Consider the following 17,483-nt stretch of genomic DNA (forward strand, 5'->3'; position numbering starts at 1 on the left):
GTTCTGCTGTGCCTTTTACAGAGAGCCACCACCAGCACAGCACTGATTTGAGAGGTTCATAAGCCTCCTTTGAACTTCAAACTGCCATATATCCTAGAAGGACAAAACTTTGATTAAGCACATTACTCAGGATGGCCTGCAGAGGAAGAGATATTAGAAAACAAATGGATACCTATAGTGGTGATGACTGTTCCCGCAAAGAAAAAGGCACTTCCAAGGTCCCAGTGACTGCTGTTGTTGGAAGAGTTTCCTATTGGACTGACTCCTGCATTGTCAGCATCGAGGGCATGCTGCAAAGAAAGTGAGAAAGCATGAGACTCCATTATCGAAAAACTTAAAAAAACAAAAGCTTTCAAAAAATTATTTCCCCACTCAAGAGCTTGCAATGGTCTATGGAGAACTCGTTAAGTGAAGAGGGTACAGTCATAATGTGAAATACATTTATCAAAATTAGAAAAATTTGTTATAAGTGGGGAAAAAACTAGAACATATATAGTATGGTGTCATTTATATAAAACATGACAGTCTCAGGATGGCCTGGGTGACATAAAATGCATATATATTGCCATGCATACCCATAGAATTATGTCCAGAAGCATCTCCACTCAAAGTGGTCGTTCCTGAGAGTGCTTTTTTGCTTTAATCTTTTCTGTTTTGCTAGAATGTTCCATAGCGAACTTTTTTCAGTATACTGCAGGAGTCACAAGTTCGGGTGCTAGGGTCAGAACATCCTGGTTCTGGCCTTCAGTAGCTTAGGCAAGTTATTTTAACCTGTCTAAGCCCAAATGTCCTCATTTGCAAACTGGGAAAAATAAAACTTTTCCCCATTGAGTTATTGTGAGGATTAAATGAGATGGTACATGGAGCATGGCTTCGGTCAATACTCAGCACTATCAAATAAAAGGCCAATTTAATGATTGTCATTTCACTCCCCCCTCTCCAAACATGCTGGCCTTTTTCAAAATAAACTCCAGTGACTCCTCACCATACTGAATTTGGAGTTCCATACACCTTAAAATCCCGATAAATTGGCCACACTGGTGACCCAAAGTTGCCTCACACTGCTATGAAAATCTCCTGCTCAGTGCCTCCTCCTTGTACCTTTGCTTATGCCACCCCCTAAACTTTGCCTATCTTTCAGTGTCAAATTGAAGCCCTCCATGAAACCCACCGTGTGCACTGTAGCCCCCCATCACCCCCTTCCCTGGGCTCATACTTCTACACTGCTTATGAGTAACTCACTTTCTTTATAGCTTCTTTTTTTTAGAGTAACTCACTTTTTTTTTTTTTTTTTTTGCATGGGGAGGCACCGGGAATCAAACCCGGGTCTCTGGCATGGCAGGCGAGAACTCTGCCTGCTGAGCCCCCGTGGCCTGCCCTTGAGTAACTCACTTTTTTTATTATTATTATTTTTTAAATTAATCTATTAATTTTTTTAAAAACATAAACATTCTTAACATATGATCATTCCGTTCTACATATATAACCAATAATTCACAATATCATCACAGACTTTTATATTCATAGTAACTCACTTTTCTTTTTTTTTTTTGCCTTTTTTTTTTTTTTTACATGGGCAGGCACCGGAAATCGAACCCGGGTCCTCTGGCGTCGCAGGCAAGCATTCCTGCCTGCTGAGCCACTGTGGCCCGCCCAGTAACTCACTTTTGATAGCAGGTTTCCCTGCTGAAAATCCTTCCCTGGCCTCATTGTGGGCAGGATAATGTGAAAACTCCTCGGTTGTCCCTTGGTGAGCCAAGCTGTTTTTGGCTAAGGAAGAAGGTGGGAAGCCTGTCATAGAAGCTCTGTACACACACTCTCCAGACACAGGTAAAGACGTGACTGGTGGAGGTTCAGAGAGGGGGTGACAGATAAAGGAGCTACTTGTAGACAACAATGGGAAAAGATGGAATAACCTTATGCCCAGACAGCAAGATGCAATTAATTACTGAAATACGATTATAAGTATCCTAAAAATACTCATGAAGCTTTGAGAGAAGTTATCACGACTCAGATTACAGCATTACAGATTACCTTCACAAATCTGAGCTGTATCTAGATGAGAGACTGGCAACTTTTTCCCGTAAAGTGCCACATAGTAAAAATTTCACACTTTGCAGGCCATACATGGTCTCTGTTGCGTATTTTTCTTTGTTGTCATTACTGTTTAAGAACCCTTTAAAAATGTAAAAACCATTCTTAGCTCATGAGTTGTACAAAAACAGGCTGCTGGCTGGATTTGGCAGATCCTTAAACATTTGACTCCATAGCAGAGCAAAAAAATATCTTTTATTTAAGTTCCTAGTCTAGTTCTTCCTGCCTCTGAGAACACGAAATTTTATGCAAGTCTGTAGGTGGCCGCTATTTCTAACAAAAACCCTGGCATCCCAGGATTTAAAATCCAGCCTCACAAGGATGTATACAAGCCATCTTTGCCAATGGTTTAAACAGGCCTAATTGACAAGGATCACTCATTCATCCGGGGCCACACTCTGCTCTGCTTTAGAGGAGAGACAGATGGCAAGTCCTTTCTGCTGGTAAAATACCATTTTCTCTGAGCTGCATAAGCAGCATCACATAAAACCACAAGGCTTAACCAGTGTTTATATCCTCAAATCTATTCAGCTCTGATGCAACCACCTGGAAATAATACACAGAGACGGTTCTAGGCCTCAGTCACTTAGGCAGCCTCAAATCACACCATCCATCCCTAATATTGATAACTTCCGTGAAGCTGCAAGGAAACCTCAGGTTCAACCAAGTCTCAAGCTGCTGAGAAGCTATATAAATTTCATAAGCAGACCCAGAACAGTCTACAAAAATACAGATTTGCAAGAAAGACAAACCAGGATTATTTGTTTTATCAAAATTCCAAAGTAAGATTTTTTTTATTATGCAATTTATAAATATTTCATGTACACATATGTAACCCTCAAGGAAAATGTTTAGGGGATGAAAGGAGAAACAAATTAACATTTGTGGAGTGCCTGCATTTAGCCAAGTGCTTTACTAGGGTCATTCCATTTTATCCTTCCCATCGTGTCTCAGTTGGCTGCTGCAGCAAAGTGCCACAGACCAGTTAGCTTAAATAACAGAAATGTATTGCCTCATGATTCTGGAGACTAGAAGTCTGAAACCAAGGTGTGGGCACCTCCCGGCTTCCCCTTAAAGGGGAGAATCCATTCCAGGCTTCCGGTGGGTGACTCGTGGCACTTGACTCCATCTCTGCCTCCGTCACATGGCTGTCTCTCTCTCTCTCTCCCTCCGTATCCCACTGTCTGTGTCCTCAAGGTCAGCAGACATACTGGATCAAGGCCCACCTTAAGAAAGTCTGGCCTCAACTTAACGAATAACGCTCTCAAAATCCTATTTACAAATAAGTTCACATTCACAGGACAAGTTAGTTAGGACTTGAGCATCAGTCTATAACATACAGCTTGCAAGAAAGGTAACATTATCCCCACTTTAGAGAAAAAGAAAGAAACTGGCTCAGGTGAAGTCATGAAGTAACTCACCCAAGATCACACAGCCAGGAAGTGGAAAAGGTGGGATGCAAACCCTGTGGGTGTGGCTGGAAGCCTGCACCCTTTCCTCTACATAAGATCCCAGAGCACACTCCTCCCCACTCACACCTCCAGGTAGACATGAGGGAGGAAGGCTGCCTTTGTCCAGGCGGAAGGGATCTTACAGGGCTCAATTTCTGCTTAGACTACTCCCTTGAATGAACAAACGGAGGCACTAAATTTCATTTGGCTTTTGGAGCTGGAGAGGGCTTAATTGCTTTGCATTTAAAAAAAAAAAATGGGGGGAACAATTTGCTTTATACCTTGAGAGGGAGAGAGCAGTGAAAAGAGAAAGACCAGAAAAAGGAGGAAGAGAGGAAAGAAAAAGAGAAAGAAGTGTCAGTTGACAGGGCAGGAGGTTCGAGCTCAGCTGCAGCAATGACCCAATGACCAGGACGTTTTTAGAACGGGGCCTAGCTAGTAGTTAATTTCCACTTGCTTCATGTCTGTGGTATAAACCCTCTCTCTCTCTAGAAAGGGGGCTACATATGCAAATGCTTTAGGGGAGCAGTTGTTTGAAAATAAGAATGAGTCCTACTCGGCACAGTGGGGCCACTGCTGAACCGAACTAATTCAAAGAGAGCAAGAATTAGAACCAGAAGTGCAGACGTAAAAAAATAAAACTTCCGACAAATCATCAAACTCTTGAGAAGTCTGCAGATGATCCCCAGACCCGGGAATGAGATTTAAGCCTATCTACATCTTAAAGGTCAGGAAGACTCCAGCTCACAACCAGGGTTAAAATGAATCAGCAAACTCGAGTTAAATACATACAGAGAGAATGCAGTCTAAACCAACTGTTATCACTCGAGTTAATAGCATCATCGTTAATTCAAAACAATATTTCTGATTAAGCTCATGGTTCCAACTGATTAATTTTCAAAAGTATTTTATAATGGTCTTAATTGTTCAAGCTCAGGTAAAATATTTAAAACTTAAATGCATTGGTTTTATGTTTCTTCTCTGCATTCAAGATTTGAAAGTGAAGATAAGCCAGCCCAATTGAAATGCTTGAGCATAGAGACAGTGAAGTGACATGTAGAGTTGAGCTTAAAAGGCCAGGGTACAATACTATAGGTTATAGGTTCAACCAACAACAGCCTATTTGGGGCCACCACCTCAGTCTAAATGATCATTATTTATTCATTTATAAGTTCAATTCTTAGCAAGTTCAGAAAGGTCTATGAGGACCAAAAAATTAAATAAATTTTAAAAACCACAAAAATAATACCACATGAGAGCTTCAAGCTTCTGAGAAAGGATACCATAGACAAGAGGACACTATTCGACAATTTAATCTTTTCTTGGACTTCCTCTTTAGCCTCTAAATTGGAATTCCACCCAAGTACCCAGTAAACCATTCATAAGTGAAAGTCAATAGTAAATGAACAAATGAACTGAAGCAATAAATTCAGACACATGATCTTCCCAGAGGTGTGAGAAGAAAGCAATGAACTTCTTTTTTTAAATCAGACAAACACAAAACATAGTAACGCTACAAAAAGAAACAGAACGATTAGCTTATTAAAACAAAAAAAACAAAACCAAAAACAGGAGGCCAGGGAGCTGACTTGCAGGATGGCAGGATCTAGAAGAATCTGTTGATCTGTTCTCAAGTGCTTCTCCCCACCCCACCCATCTCTCTCATCTGCAGGAGGACCACCTGAAAGGCAGCCGAGGGAAGCTGCGGCCTCTCACAGAGCCGGCCTGAGGCTGATGTGAAGGAGGAGAGGAGGGTGGGCGCCCCCTCCCCACCCCTGCGTCCTCCGCGGCTGCGATCGGGCAGTGCCCGGTCGTATAAATCACTGGGGAAGACAGTGCACAAAACCACCCGGAGTGTTAGCACGAGGCGGGGACGAATGATGAGCCCCCGGGGACCGCTAACTGTCTGTGGTTTTTTCTCCTATGATCTGTGTACTCGGCGAGATCATCTGTTTCCGTGTGCTAATGTGACACCAGAAAGAAAGACAGACAAAGGAGGAGCAACAAGTCCTCCCCTTGCCTCAGCTCGGCTGAAGAGTACAACCAGTTCCTGCGGTCCATGTGGACCGGAGGGCTCTGGGGACTATTTCATTCATTAAATTTACTTCATTTAGCGAAGGCGGGCTCTGCTGATAAGAGGGCGGGGCCACAGGGCAGGCAGGCGTAAGCCAGCTCAGGTGGTCACTCTGCTAACAGCTGATACCACGGGGACAAAGGGAAATGACTTCTTCTGAGGGAGCCACAGAGGCTCTGCGTCCACTGCATTCTTTGTCCCAGGAGGGCACAGTCAGCAAAGGGATTTGCAGATTAGATACATGGCTGGGGGTTGAGGCGGAGTGAGGAGGCGGGTGCAGGAAGTGGCTTCATAAATACATTAACAGGGAGCATGTCTGCAGCCATTCGTGGACAGGAGAGCCACAAGCCCTGTGAGACCCAGAAAGGAAGGGGGCAGCCCACACTCATTCCACTCAAAAATGGCCCTAATGATTCAAAACCCACACTAGTGGAGGGTATCCAGGAGGAGCTACCGGGCCAGCCCCAGCCAGGCCCTTGTGTGGCTGATTCAAAGGTGACTTTGCTTCAGTCCAGAGAGGTGGGAATTTACACCTCACACATTTCTCCTGAGACAGAGAAAGTTCCTCTGATAAAGTAGTAAATGTTCAACCTGGGACTTGCAGGGCTGTTGCAAGAATATTTTTTAAAGGTAGATGACTTTCAGCATTGCACGTTGTCATTTCTCACAAAATAACATTAGTAACAATAAGAGACCTTTCTGAGCACTTCCTAGAGCACAGATTGCCTCAGTTAGCCCTGTGACACCCTGTGAGATGCTCACGAAACCCTGGCCAAACCAAGAAAAGGCGATGAGAGAGGCATCTCCAGTGTCGCGGTGAGTGGCGTGATGGTGTTTACCTTCCCACTGCTTAGAGTATCCAGTTCTGTACAAATATGCCTTTCCTCAGGTCCCCAGGCAGCCAGCTTTCATCAGAACCCCATGGCCTAGCTATAAATCTACAGTATAGACCACCTGTAGAATGGACAGGACACGTGGAGAATCTGTGGTGAATAAGAGGCGAAACCCAAGACAAGACGGTCCCCAAGCTGGGCCTCACATCCCTAACCTGAGGTCTTCGACAGGCTCCTCTCCTTGCTACCACTCGTCAATTCTTGGGGTGGGGTGAGGGGTTCTAGAACTCAGTTCATTACCACCTTGGATATATAGTAGTGACTAATCTATCTAATACTGTTATGTGTGACCATGCCATATTGAGAGGTAGCTCTTTTTCCTTCCACATTGTGCCTTGCACTGCAGAATTAATTTCTCTCTCGTTTTGACCAAATGGAAGGACAAAAAAAGGGGGAAATTTTAAACCCAAAGGAAATATCAAGTCCACTAAGGAAGCAGGGATATATTCTCTAGAATAAGATCAATAAGTTTTCAGACTCACTAACTATCACCTTTCATCTCAGTTTGAACTCAGACGCTACAGCCAGAATAACAAATTCGCCAAATGTTGAAAAATCACCCTGGTCCTGAGTAGAATGTTGAATGTCCACTTGAGGTCATTCCTCTCAATTTCTCTAAAGATATATATATCTACACAAACACACACAGTATATATATTGGGCTACAAAAGCAGCTACAGGAATTCTGATTCGTGGCCATGTGAGTTAAATGAAAGATTATTCTTTTTTCCCTGCCCACTGTTTTAGAAAGTGCCTAAACTTTAATAGATGGTTAAAAATATCATGAAAACGAGATGCTTCTACCATCATGTTCTCAGTTGTAGCTATTCACTTAGGGCTGCTATTGCTCTTGAATGTTCAGTATTAACACAAAATTTATATTTCCCCTGCTGTGTCCTCTTACAGAATGCGCCAGGACCTACCACCTCTCTATGAGTTCAGTTTGATTAGGAGGCAGATAAAGAAGTGGAGACAGAGACTTTAAAGAAAATACTAAAATACTGATGAAGATAATCACAATATGCAGCATTTGTTTTCTTCCTCACAAAAACTCTATCATAACAGATACCACTATTACTATCCCATTTATAAGTGAGACAACGAAAAACAGAAGTAACATGCCCACGGTTATAGTAGTTAGCAAGGGACCAAGCTTGGACTGGTTAAAAGTTCTCTTCGAACCCTTCTTCTATCTCTCACAAATAGTTCTTTGTCCTGCTTGCAAGCATTTTTCTAATATTCATCTTTTATGTTACTTGCTTCCACCTGAAAAAGGGCAAAGTGGAGCAGTAAGAATTTGTACTTCTTTCCTTACTTTAAAAAGAACAAAAGGGTAAACCCTCATTAACTCTGTAAAATTAATTTGTGTCAGCAACACCTTCATTTCTTCTACCCATTTCCAGTGAAAAGGAAGGGGAAATACATGTTCTTAACACGTACGGATAAGCTACTCTTGCAGCCTGAACATTAACTCCTGTGCTTTGGTTTTGAACACAATGTATTGACTCAGCCCAAATATATTATATTACGATGCCAAGCAATGCCCCTCTAGGGGACAAGAGTAGCTTTCTCACAGGTGAAGACAGGTCCTCCTGGGAGCTCCACAGGCTGAGTCAGAGATCCCTGCTCCTGCCAAGGAGCCTGTTTCCGTGTCTTCTAGAACCAACCACGCTGGCCTCTCACCATCCATGCCAAGTCTACCTCCCTGACTCGGGAGTACAGCACTGTGGTCTTTGGAAACCTGTGTACAAAACCCAGCTTTCCTCTCATTGGGCAGATAAGCTTTGGCAAGTTACTTAAATACTCTGGTCCTCGGTTTCCCACTCCCACCTCAAAGGTTCATTGGGAAGATTAAATGAGTTAACATACTTTAAGCATTTAGAGTAGTGCCTGGCCAAAGTAAACACTAGGTAAGCGTTAGCTATTCATGGGATTAAGACTAAACTGCAGGTTCCTTGAGGACAGGATATAGGCATCTTGCATCTTTTTTATTTAATCACTGGAGCTTAATACTGCAGCTGTTTCATGGCAGGCATTCAGTAAATATTAGTTATCTAAATGAATATACTTAATTATAAGTAATGAGAATAATTCTATGAGCCACACACCATCAAAGTCTCATTATTCCATAGTATATACAGAAATACTATAAACAAGAGCAAACGCATGCACATTTGTATATAAACGTGGACACAGTAGCAAACATTTCTGGGTATTTTTTTTATTTTTACAAGTTTCTCAGGGGGCGAACATGGAATTCTCATTTGCAAATTCATTTTCAGAGGCATGCCAATTTCCGCCAGCTCTTTAATTTGTAGTTTAAATGCTTTAATCTTCTTCACAACCCCAGGGATAAAAAAAACAATAATAATACTGAAGTGGGGGCTTGTAGAGACAGGCCGGGGGCTGCAGGCCTGATCTTGCACACAGTAACCAATCTTCTGCCTGACTGCTTCACTGGCAAACGGCAGCACCTCTGACTTCAGGCCCACATCCAGGAGGAGTCACTTCAACCAGCTCTGAAGCCGGCACACAGCTCCAAAACCTGCACTCACCGGACAGCACCTGCTGCCTTAGCTGCTGCCTAAACTTCCTGGACAAAAGGCTGCTTGGAAGAGGGGACTGGCCCAGGGCAGGGAAGGAGAAGGTCGATCTGGCTCTGTACTCCAAAGTCGCAGCAAGGATTTCTGCAGGCTAGTGAACGAGCAACCTCTGAGGGGCCAGGCTACCCAATGGACTGCTTTTCCTTAAAATCCTTACCTTCCTAAACAGGTTCAGCTCTTTGAGCTACAAACACCAGCCATGTCTGCTCAAGCATAAAGAAGACGGAAAGGTGATTTAAGAGGAATATTATTGACAGCCAGGCTGAAAAGAAAGGACTTCTATTCCTGTAAAGGTTCAGTAAACCAAGACAGGTATAAGAAGCACCATTCATTCATTCCTCCAACTTTAAGCCTCTTCTGTGGCCTCCTGACTGTGAAGTCTCGTAACTGTGCCAGGCATGAGAGCTTTATGGATAACAGATACAGCCTCTCCCTCTGTAGTAGTTAGATTCAGTTGTCAACTTGGCCAGGTGAAAGCACCTAGATCTGTTGCTGTGGCCATGAGCCAATGGCGTGTGAACCTCATCTGTTGCTGATTACATCTGCAGCGGGCTAGGAGGCGTGCCTGCTGCAATGAATAACATTTGACTTAATTGGCTGGTGCTTAAATGAGAGAGTGCAACATAGCACAGCCCAAGCAGCTTGGCATTCCTCATCTCAGCACTTAGCTCAGCCCAGGCCTTTGGAGATGCAGAGAGGAATCACCCTGGGGAAAGTTGTGGGAACCCAGAGGCCTGGAGAGAAGGCCAACAGAGATCACCCTGAGCCTTCCCATGTAAGAAAGAACCTCAGATGAAAGTTAACTGCCTTTCCTCTGAAGAACTAACAAAATAAATCCCCTTTTATTAAAAGCCAATCCCTCTCTGGTGTGTTGCATTCTGGCAGCTAGCAAACTACCTCAAAAAGCTCACAGTCGTGAAAAGGAAGTGAAGTGATGGTCACTGAGCACAGTTCAGTCAGTGTGGTGGCGAAAGTGAGCGCTTGGGGCCATGGAGCACAAACGGTTCATCACCCAGCCTAGAGGGTCCGGGAAAGCTTCCCCCAGGAAACAGTGTTTGAGCCGAGCCCTGACATCACCGAGGATAAACCAGGTCAGAACTTCAGAGCAAAACACTTACAGTGCAATCGTCAGCACTCCCTAAATATTTAGTTGTTGACTGAATGAATGAATAAATAAATGGATGAATGACTTAAAATGGGCTCATAACTACTACTGACACTCTTAGGATTTATATGAAGGAACAATATAGCAAAGTACTGTTGCTTAAAAACAACTGTGGCTTCTCAGTGCTCTTAGGATAGAAGCCAAACTCAAGCCCTGCATAGTTTAGCCCCTGCGTCTGCCTCTGGCCCAATCACTTATCTAGTTCTTGACCTCCGGCCACGTTTGCTCTCCTTCACTTGAGGCCCATCAGAGGGCCTTGGCCCTGAGCTCCCTTTTCCTAGGACCCCTATCTTACTGAGTCAATTCTTCTGCCCATGGGACCTGCAGCTCTACCTGGCTCTCCTTTGCAACACTCAAGTGGTTTTATTTACATGATAGTATGTATGAGGTTTGTCTCCCCACTACCATGTAATTTCTCTTTCAAACCAGGGCACCTCTGAGAGAGAAAGGGGCATGATAAGCAATCACTCCAGAACCACAAACACTAGGATCTCTTAGCTATAAGCTCTAAGACATGGCAGGATCATGCCTGTCTTTTAATCACCACTAGGAGCCCAGCCCCAGCACTGCGTGTGGCACACAGCAGGTGATCAATAAATTTGTTGAATAAATGAGTGAGTGAGTGAATGATTTAGAGCTTGGCAGAAGAAAAGAATGGTAAATGTCACAGCCTTGGAAATGTGGATGGGTCATACATATCAACCTCTCCTGTTTCTGGAGAGAAAGGCTTGGCAGTTCATGACCCTTATCTGTAGAATACAGCTTTGGTTGCCATAGTAGCATCAACAAAGGCCCACACCCAGGATCACAACATGGTACCAGGTCTCTCATGTCACAGCCCAGATCTTAAATTAAATCCTCCACTACCAAAGCATTGTAGAGGCAGGCCCAATGAAGAAAGCCAATGAAATGAGTCAGTACATCCGAGAACAACAGTCCAGCTCCCTGGGTCTAGGGGAACTTGCATATCAGGATGAGAGGAAAGCTGGGAGGGGGGCAGAGACTCTGTGTCAGAAGATAAGCACTACCTCTTGAGAAGGTGCTTTTCCATTATCAGCAAGGCATATCATTAGAGTGGATGTTCCCTCAGTCCAGCGGAATCTGTCTTGATACCATAACACACCCTCCAGCCCCATATGTCAAACCACTGTCTCTGGCAATGGAGAGATTAAGATTCAAGTTTTGTTTTTGCCACTATCTAGCTCAACCAAGTTACCTATTCTCTGTAGAACAGGGCGGTAAATAGTGGCTGCCCTTGGGGTAATGAGGAGGGTCTAATCAGGCTCAGTAATGCACTGAGCCTGTACAGTCAGAGTTGAATAAATCACGTCAAATACTATCCACTGAACACAACCTGCCCTAAGTACTGAGCCCAGTACTAAGACTTTGATAATTTATTTGTCCAGTGTTAGAATTGCTAAGAGTCATAAAGTGAAATCCAGTGGCAACAAAAAAAGTCTCAGAGAGGGAGACATAGGAATTCCCCAAAGGCTCCAATAACCCGGGCTTCCTCCCACCCATAGATAGTGCCCATTTCTAGGTCTAATGGGTTCTGAGAAGTTAAAAAAAAATGCTTGCCCAAGGCAAGGACTGTTGAATGCCAGGGGAAAAGTCAGTCTTCTAGGCAGTGAGGCAATCTGCTAACACTGGAGAGAAAGGTCTCCCAGAAATGCTCCCCAGTGACAGAGGGGCTCTCAATGTCCACGTTACCTCTGGGCCCTTAGAAGAGAAGGTCCCTCATCCTCCCTGGTAGACACCTCACCCAACACTAAATCCGCTCCCATGAAACACCTTTCCCTTCAACGTGGCCATTACCAGGAGAAACATCAGCTATGTGACTTCCTGAGCTGCACAGAAGATGTTCTCAGTCTCAAAATGTCTAAGAGTTGACAACCAGATAAACGACCACTACAAATCACCATCCATGCAGGCAAGGCATTCTTCCCCTTCTGTCTGCCAGAAAAAACTGCTTCACAATTTTATTCTTTGAGGTTTGTAGAAATTGAATGTTTTATTGCTTTCACCAAGACTTGTCAGAATAGAAGCTTCTAAAACAATTATATTGGGAACAAGGGACATAAGCAATTGTGGCAGGTGAGAGCATCAGGGATAAAGAAATTTGAGGGATGGGAGGGGGCTGTCAAATCAAGTTCATGGAAACTTCAATTTCAACACAAATTTAAAGTACCTTACTTCATTGCCAAAGAAAGGCAAGTACTCCAGGTATGCTTATCATTGTCTATTCAATTCTATTACCTACACTTCGCATTGAAGAGGAAAGATAGATTAGGAAGAAGGAAATGACATATCCTGAATGCCAGTAATAGGTGAGGCATTCTGCTAGGCATTTTACATGGGTGATCTCACTCACTTCTCCCACTTTCCTGAATGAGAAGTCTGTCCAGCCCCTTTAATATGAGAAAGAGCCTTAAGGTTCAGTGGGGTTAAGAGACTAAGGCTTCTCTAAAAGAAAAAAAAAATGGTGGTGGTGGGGGGTGGTACAAGGATAGTTCAGTGATAGAATTCTCACCTGCCATGCAGGAAACCTGAGTTCGATTCCCAGTCCATGCACTTCTCCCAAAACAAACAAACAAAAAAGCAAAACAAACAAACTACAGCAAATGAACAAAAATTCAACAAATGGTGCTGCAATAATGGGATACTCACATGGAAAAATAATGAAATGTGACCCTGCCATACAGCATACAAAAAAAGTAAAATATAACATATATACAAAGCAAGGAAAGAAAAAAGCAGTAATTTTCAAAGCACACTTCAACAAATAGTTACAGAACAAATCCCAATGTTTGTCATGGGTTACCATTCCACTATCTCAGATTCTTCTTTCTAACTACTCCAAAACGCTGGAGGTTAGAAGGAATATTAATATAGTGATTCAGCAACCATACTCATTTGTTAAATCCCATTTCCTCTGTTATACCTCCTCCTTCTCCTTTGATCCTTCTCCTATTCTGTAAGGATCTTTAAGCAATGCCTATTCTGACTTTTTTTCATGTTGAGAAGGGATGTCCACACTAAAGGATATGGGGATATGATCGATAATCTTGGAGAGGCTGGTCCCTTTGAGTTCCAGGATTTATCTAACCTAGGAACCCTTCCAGAATTATATGTTCCAGAAAGGCAAGCCTAGAACATGAAACATTTATAGGGTCTCGGTTTGAGCCCTAAATGTTCTTAAGAGTCAACAAGACAGATATTGATTAGGGTTTAGCAAACCATGACAATTAGCACTATCTAAGTGAACCTTGCATAAGAGTAGCCTCCAGAATAGCCTCTAAACTCCATTTCATCTCTGTTGGCCACTGGTGCCTTATTTTAATACACTTCTTTTCCCCCTTTTGGGGACTAAGACTTCTGACTCTAAATCCTGTTCTTCTTCTACTATTAGATGCTCTTTTCTTTGAAAATTAAATTGTAATGATTTAAAAGCTTTATGGACCCCAGAAAAGATCACATTCTTAAAGCTAATCCGTTTCTGTGGATGCAGACCTATTGTAGGTGGGACCTTCTGATTAGGTTATTTAAGTTGAGGCATGCCCCACGTGGATTTTAATTTCCTTACGAGAGTCCTTTATAAGAAGATGAGAAACAGAGTCAGAAAAGCTGAGAGAAAAGGGCACACACAGAAGGTGAGAGAGAAAGCCACAGAAAACAGAGAGGAAGCCACTGACACCAGAAGCTAGAAGCAATGAAACCCAGAAGGGAAGGGGGAGGCCAGCAAATGCCATGTGACTTGCCATCTGACCATGGAGTCCAGGTATCATCTGCTGATGCCTTAATTTGGACATTTTCATGGCTTTAGAACTGTAAGCTTGTAAACTAATAAATTCCCATTGTAAATGCCAACCCATTTCTGGTATATTGCATTTTGGCAACTTTTGCTAAACTGAAACAATATTGCACATTTGGGGTCCTATAGGATCATAACAGCGGTCTATTTTCCCAAATCATTTCTCCTTCTCCCTCCAGCCTTTTCCTTGGAGTAAAAGCTTTAAGAACAGGCTCAACAGTCCCATATGGGATGCTCACCATTGACTCAAGTGAGCAATATGGCACAGTGGTTCAGTGTGTGGGCTCAAGAGGTGGGCTTTCCAAGGCTCAAATTCCAGCTAAACCACCGAAGGCTGCATGGCCTTGGGAAAGTTACTTAAGTTACATAAAGTGGATGATGATGATGAATAGCACCTGATTAACTAGACCTGTTGCAAGGGTTAAAAGAGCTAAAGGACTGAAGCACTTAGAACAGGGCCTGGAGGAAAGTAAACAACCAATAAGTAACAACTAGCTTTTATTACCAAAGCTCTTCAGGAAGACTCCCTATTACTGTTATCCACAGGCCCGGTAACGGCAAGATTCCAGAGTGGGTGGATGTTATGTGTCCTCCATGGCTGAACTGCTGTGGCCCAGCCTGGATTAAGGAACATGCCCCAGTTATCAAGTGAGACCCAGTGAGAACTGGGCTTAGTGTCCACTCCTGGCTCCTTTTCCTAGGTGAATCCATATTAAAGGGGCCTGACTGTTTCCCTAGAAGACCAACAGGCCTCATTGGGGGTTAAATAGCAATCACGACGGGGGATAGAAGACCTTTCACTGTCAACCTTGGAATTGTGGGGTTCTTCATACTCAGAATTATGCTGTTCCGGGCACTCTGGTTTTGTTTTGTTTTGTTTTGGGGGACACTCTGTTTTTGTTATTAACAGCATGAATCACACCTGCCCACTTAGCTTTACAGATGGCTCATCCAATGCAGCCATGAGTCCCAACATGACCAAATAAGTCCCACTGGTCTAATTTTCTACCCTTAGGTCACTCATTTCATCCTTTGGTGTGATGCAGTAATACTATTTTTCCAGCTTAGAACACATTACACTGAGAATCCTTCCAAATGTGAAAGACAAACTATTTTTAAATACTGTGTGTCTTATGAGCAGAATATACACAGCCTCTCAGAGGCATACAGTGTGAGGAGCTTTCTCTTGGTCTGTAAGAGTGGACATTTTTATTCTCATAACATTATCAGTGAACTGAAGTGCAAAAATAAAAAATAATTTGTTTCTCAATTGATGCAAATTCAGCTTAAACTGACCTATATTGTGAGAACGACTGTAGATAAACAAATATATAACATTAAAATCATAGCAGATGGAGATCTTAAAGTGTCCTAGGTCCAGAACTGTTACACGATGGGTATAGGGAGAAGAGTAGAGAAATATTTCCTGATGATGAGCAAGGAACACCAATGTTTTTCGACCCTGCTAAAAATCTGGTAAGTGTTTAAATTTTTTAAAAAATTCAAAAATATTTTTAAATATAAAGCAAATATTTAAGAGAGAGAGTTGAGTTTATTTTAAAGCAAGACCTACTTAAGGGGTGCCTGTAGACTTATGGGGCAAGGCAGTGCAGTCAGACAGTCCTCACTTTGTGTTTGCAAAGTTACTCAACCTCCTGTAGTATCAGTTTCCAAACCTGTAAAATGGAGCTAATGATACCAACAACTCAAGAGGATACGTGAAGTAAATGTTCCTAATGGGCTAGGTACGAGGGTAAGTATCTTAAGGAAAAAAAACTGCCCTGGGATCTGCCCTCCAGGAATTCATAGAATTGCTGGGCTCTAAATCAAAACTGGCTGTGACAGAGGCTGAAGAGATGCTTATGGCACTATGGAAGTGTTGCAAAAAGATCTGAAAAGGTGTCGCAGGCTGGGCTCCTCAAGAGGTAGACTCTGAGATGGAGATTAAATGAACATGCAGGGGACTTACTGGAGGTCCCCTTAGCATCAGTACAGTGGAAGGGAAGGGAAGGAAGCAGAAGTTCAGCTGCAATGTTGTCTCAGTGGAGGACTCAGGCAAACTTAGAGTCTGTGGACCTGGGATGGCCCTTCATTGATGGCTTCACCTGGATTAGACATGGGATATGGTCCAGCCCAAGAAGGAAATGTGACTTCAGTCAGGCCAGCTCTCCTAGCTGAGATGATCCCCATAGGTGAAAGACTCTATATCTGGACAGTACATCACAACAACTGGCCATCAGAGCATCTACCAGAGAAAGCTTCCACAGCAAATGCAAGCCAAGCTGTACCTTAAAGAATAGTCAGAACCCTCTTTGCAGAGGATGACCGTCCCTCCACTATCACTCACAGCTGCCTACAGAACTCCTCTTGATCCTTCAATACTCAGCTCAGACATTGCTTCTTTCCTAAAAGACTTCTCTGACAGCTACAAGCAAAGCTAATGATACTCTGTAGATTTTTTCCATAGTTCCACACTTAAGAGGCTAATAATTTATCTTTATTTCAGCCTTTCACATTCGGTTGTGAATTGTTACTCTTTTATTTCTTGTTTCCCCATCTAGTAAAGCCAGGCGCATACAAAGTACTCAATAACCATTTGTTGGATAGATGGATAGATGGATGGATGGATGGATGGATGGATGGATGGATGGATGGATGGATGGATGGATGGATGGATGGATGGATGGATAGGTAGGCAGAGAGAAGGATAAGAGATGGGAAGAAAAGCAAGAAGGCCAGCATGTCTGGAGTGGAATGAGAGAAGAAGAAAATGATAGACTGTGAGATCAGTGAGGACACCAGGGGGTAGCAGTAGGAAATTAAACTAGAAAGGCAGTAAAGGAGCCAATTTTTCCATTACCAATATAGACATACCCTCCTGTGATATTTCCCAAAGAGACTGGAATTCATTTTCCATGTGCACAAAAAGTCAGCGTTAAAGATTCAGTTATTCATCTGTTCAGTCAAACATTTCCCTGAGATTAATTCTTTAACTGGGTAGCCCCTGCCAGTGGAGAGATCCAAGTATTGTAATGTGGCTTCACCTTTCAAACACACATCTGAGAAGCCACAACTTCAGGATGAAACAAGCTCTTCTTTTTCAGTGCCCCATGGGTTTGTTATTGCCTTCTGTCACTGCACAAATATTTACTGAGCAACTACCATTTTTCAGGCACCAATATAGGTACTAGGGATAGAACAACAGACCAAACAGACCATTTCTCTGATCTCATGGTAATTATATGCTAGTGAAGGAGATAGGAAATAAGCGAGGGAAGAAATAGACATATAGCACTATATCAGTAATGATAAATGCTATGAAAAAAAATAAAGCAAGGTAAGAGAATAAAGGAAGAAATGGTGGCAGAGCTCTGTTTCCAATATGACAGCCA

General features: G+C 42.9%; 1 protein-coding gene across 1 annotated transcript in view; it reads right to left on the reverse strand.

Annotated features, from left to right (window-relative positions):
* The window catches only part of KCNK10 (potassium two pore domain channel subfamily K member 10), an 89,853-nt gene that overhangs the window by 58,376 nt on the left and 13,994 nt on the right, over positions 1 to 17,483 (reverse strand). The window contains exon 3 of the mRNA XM_077122310.1: positions 173 to 290. Coding sequence (XP_076978425.1) covers positions 173 to 290 — 118 coding nt within the window. The remainder of the gene's footprint in view (positions 1 to 172; positions 291 to 17,483) is intronic.

This window comes from Tamandua tetradactyla, chromosome 12 (assembly GCF_023851605.1).
Source record: "Tamandua tetradactyla isolate mTamTet1 chromosome 12, mTamTet1.pri, whole genome shotgun sequence".
Classification (NCBI taxonomy): domain Eukaryota; kingdom Metazoa; phylum Chordata; class Mammalia; order Pilosa; family Myrmecophagidae; genus Tamandua; species Tamandua tetradactyla.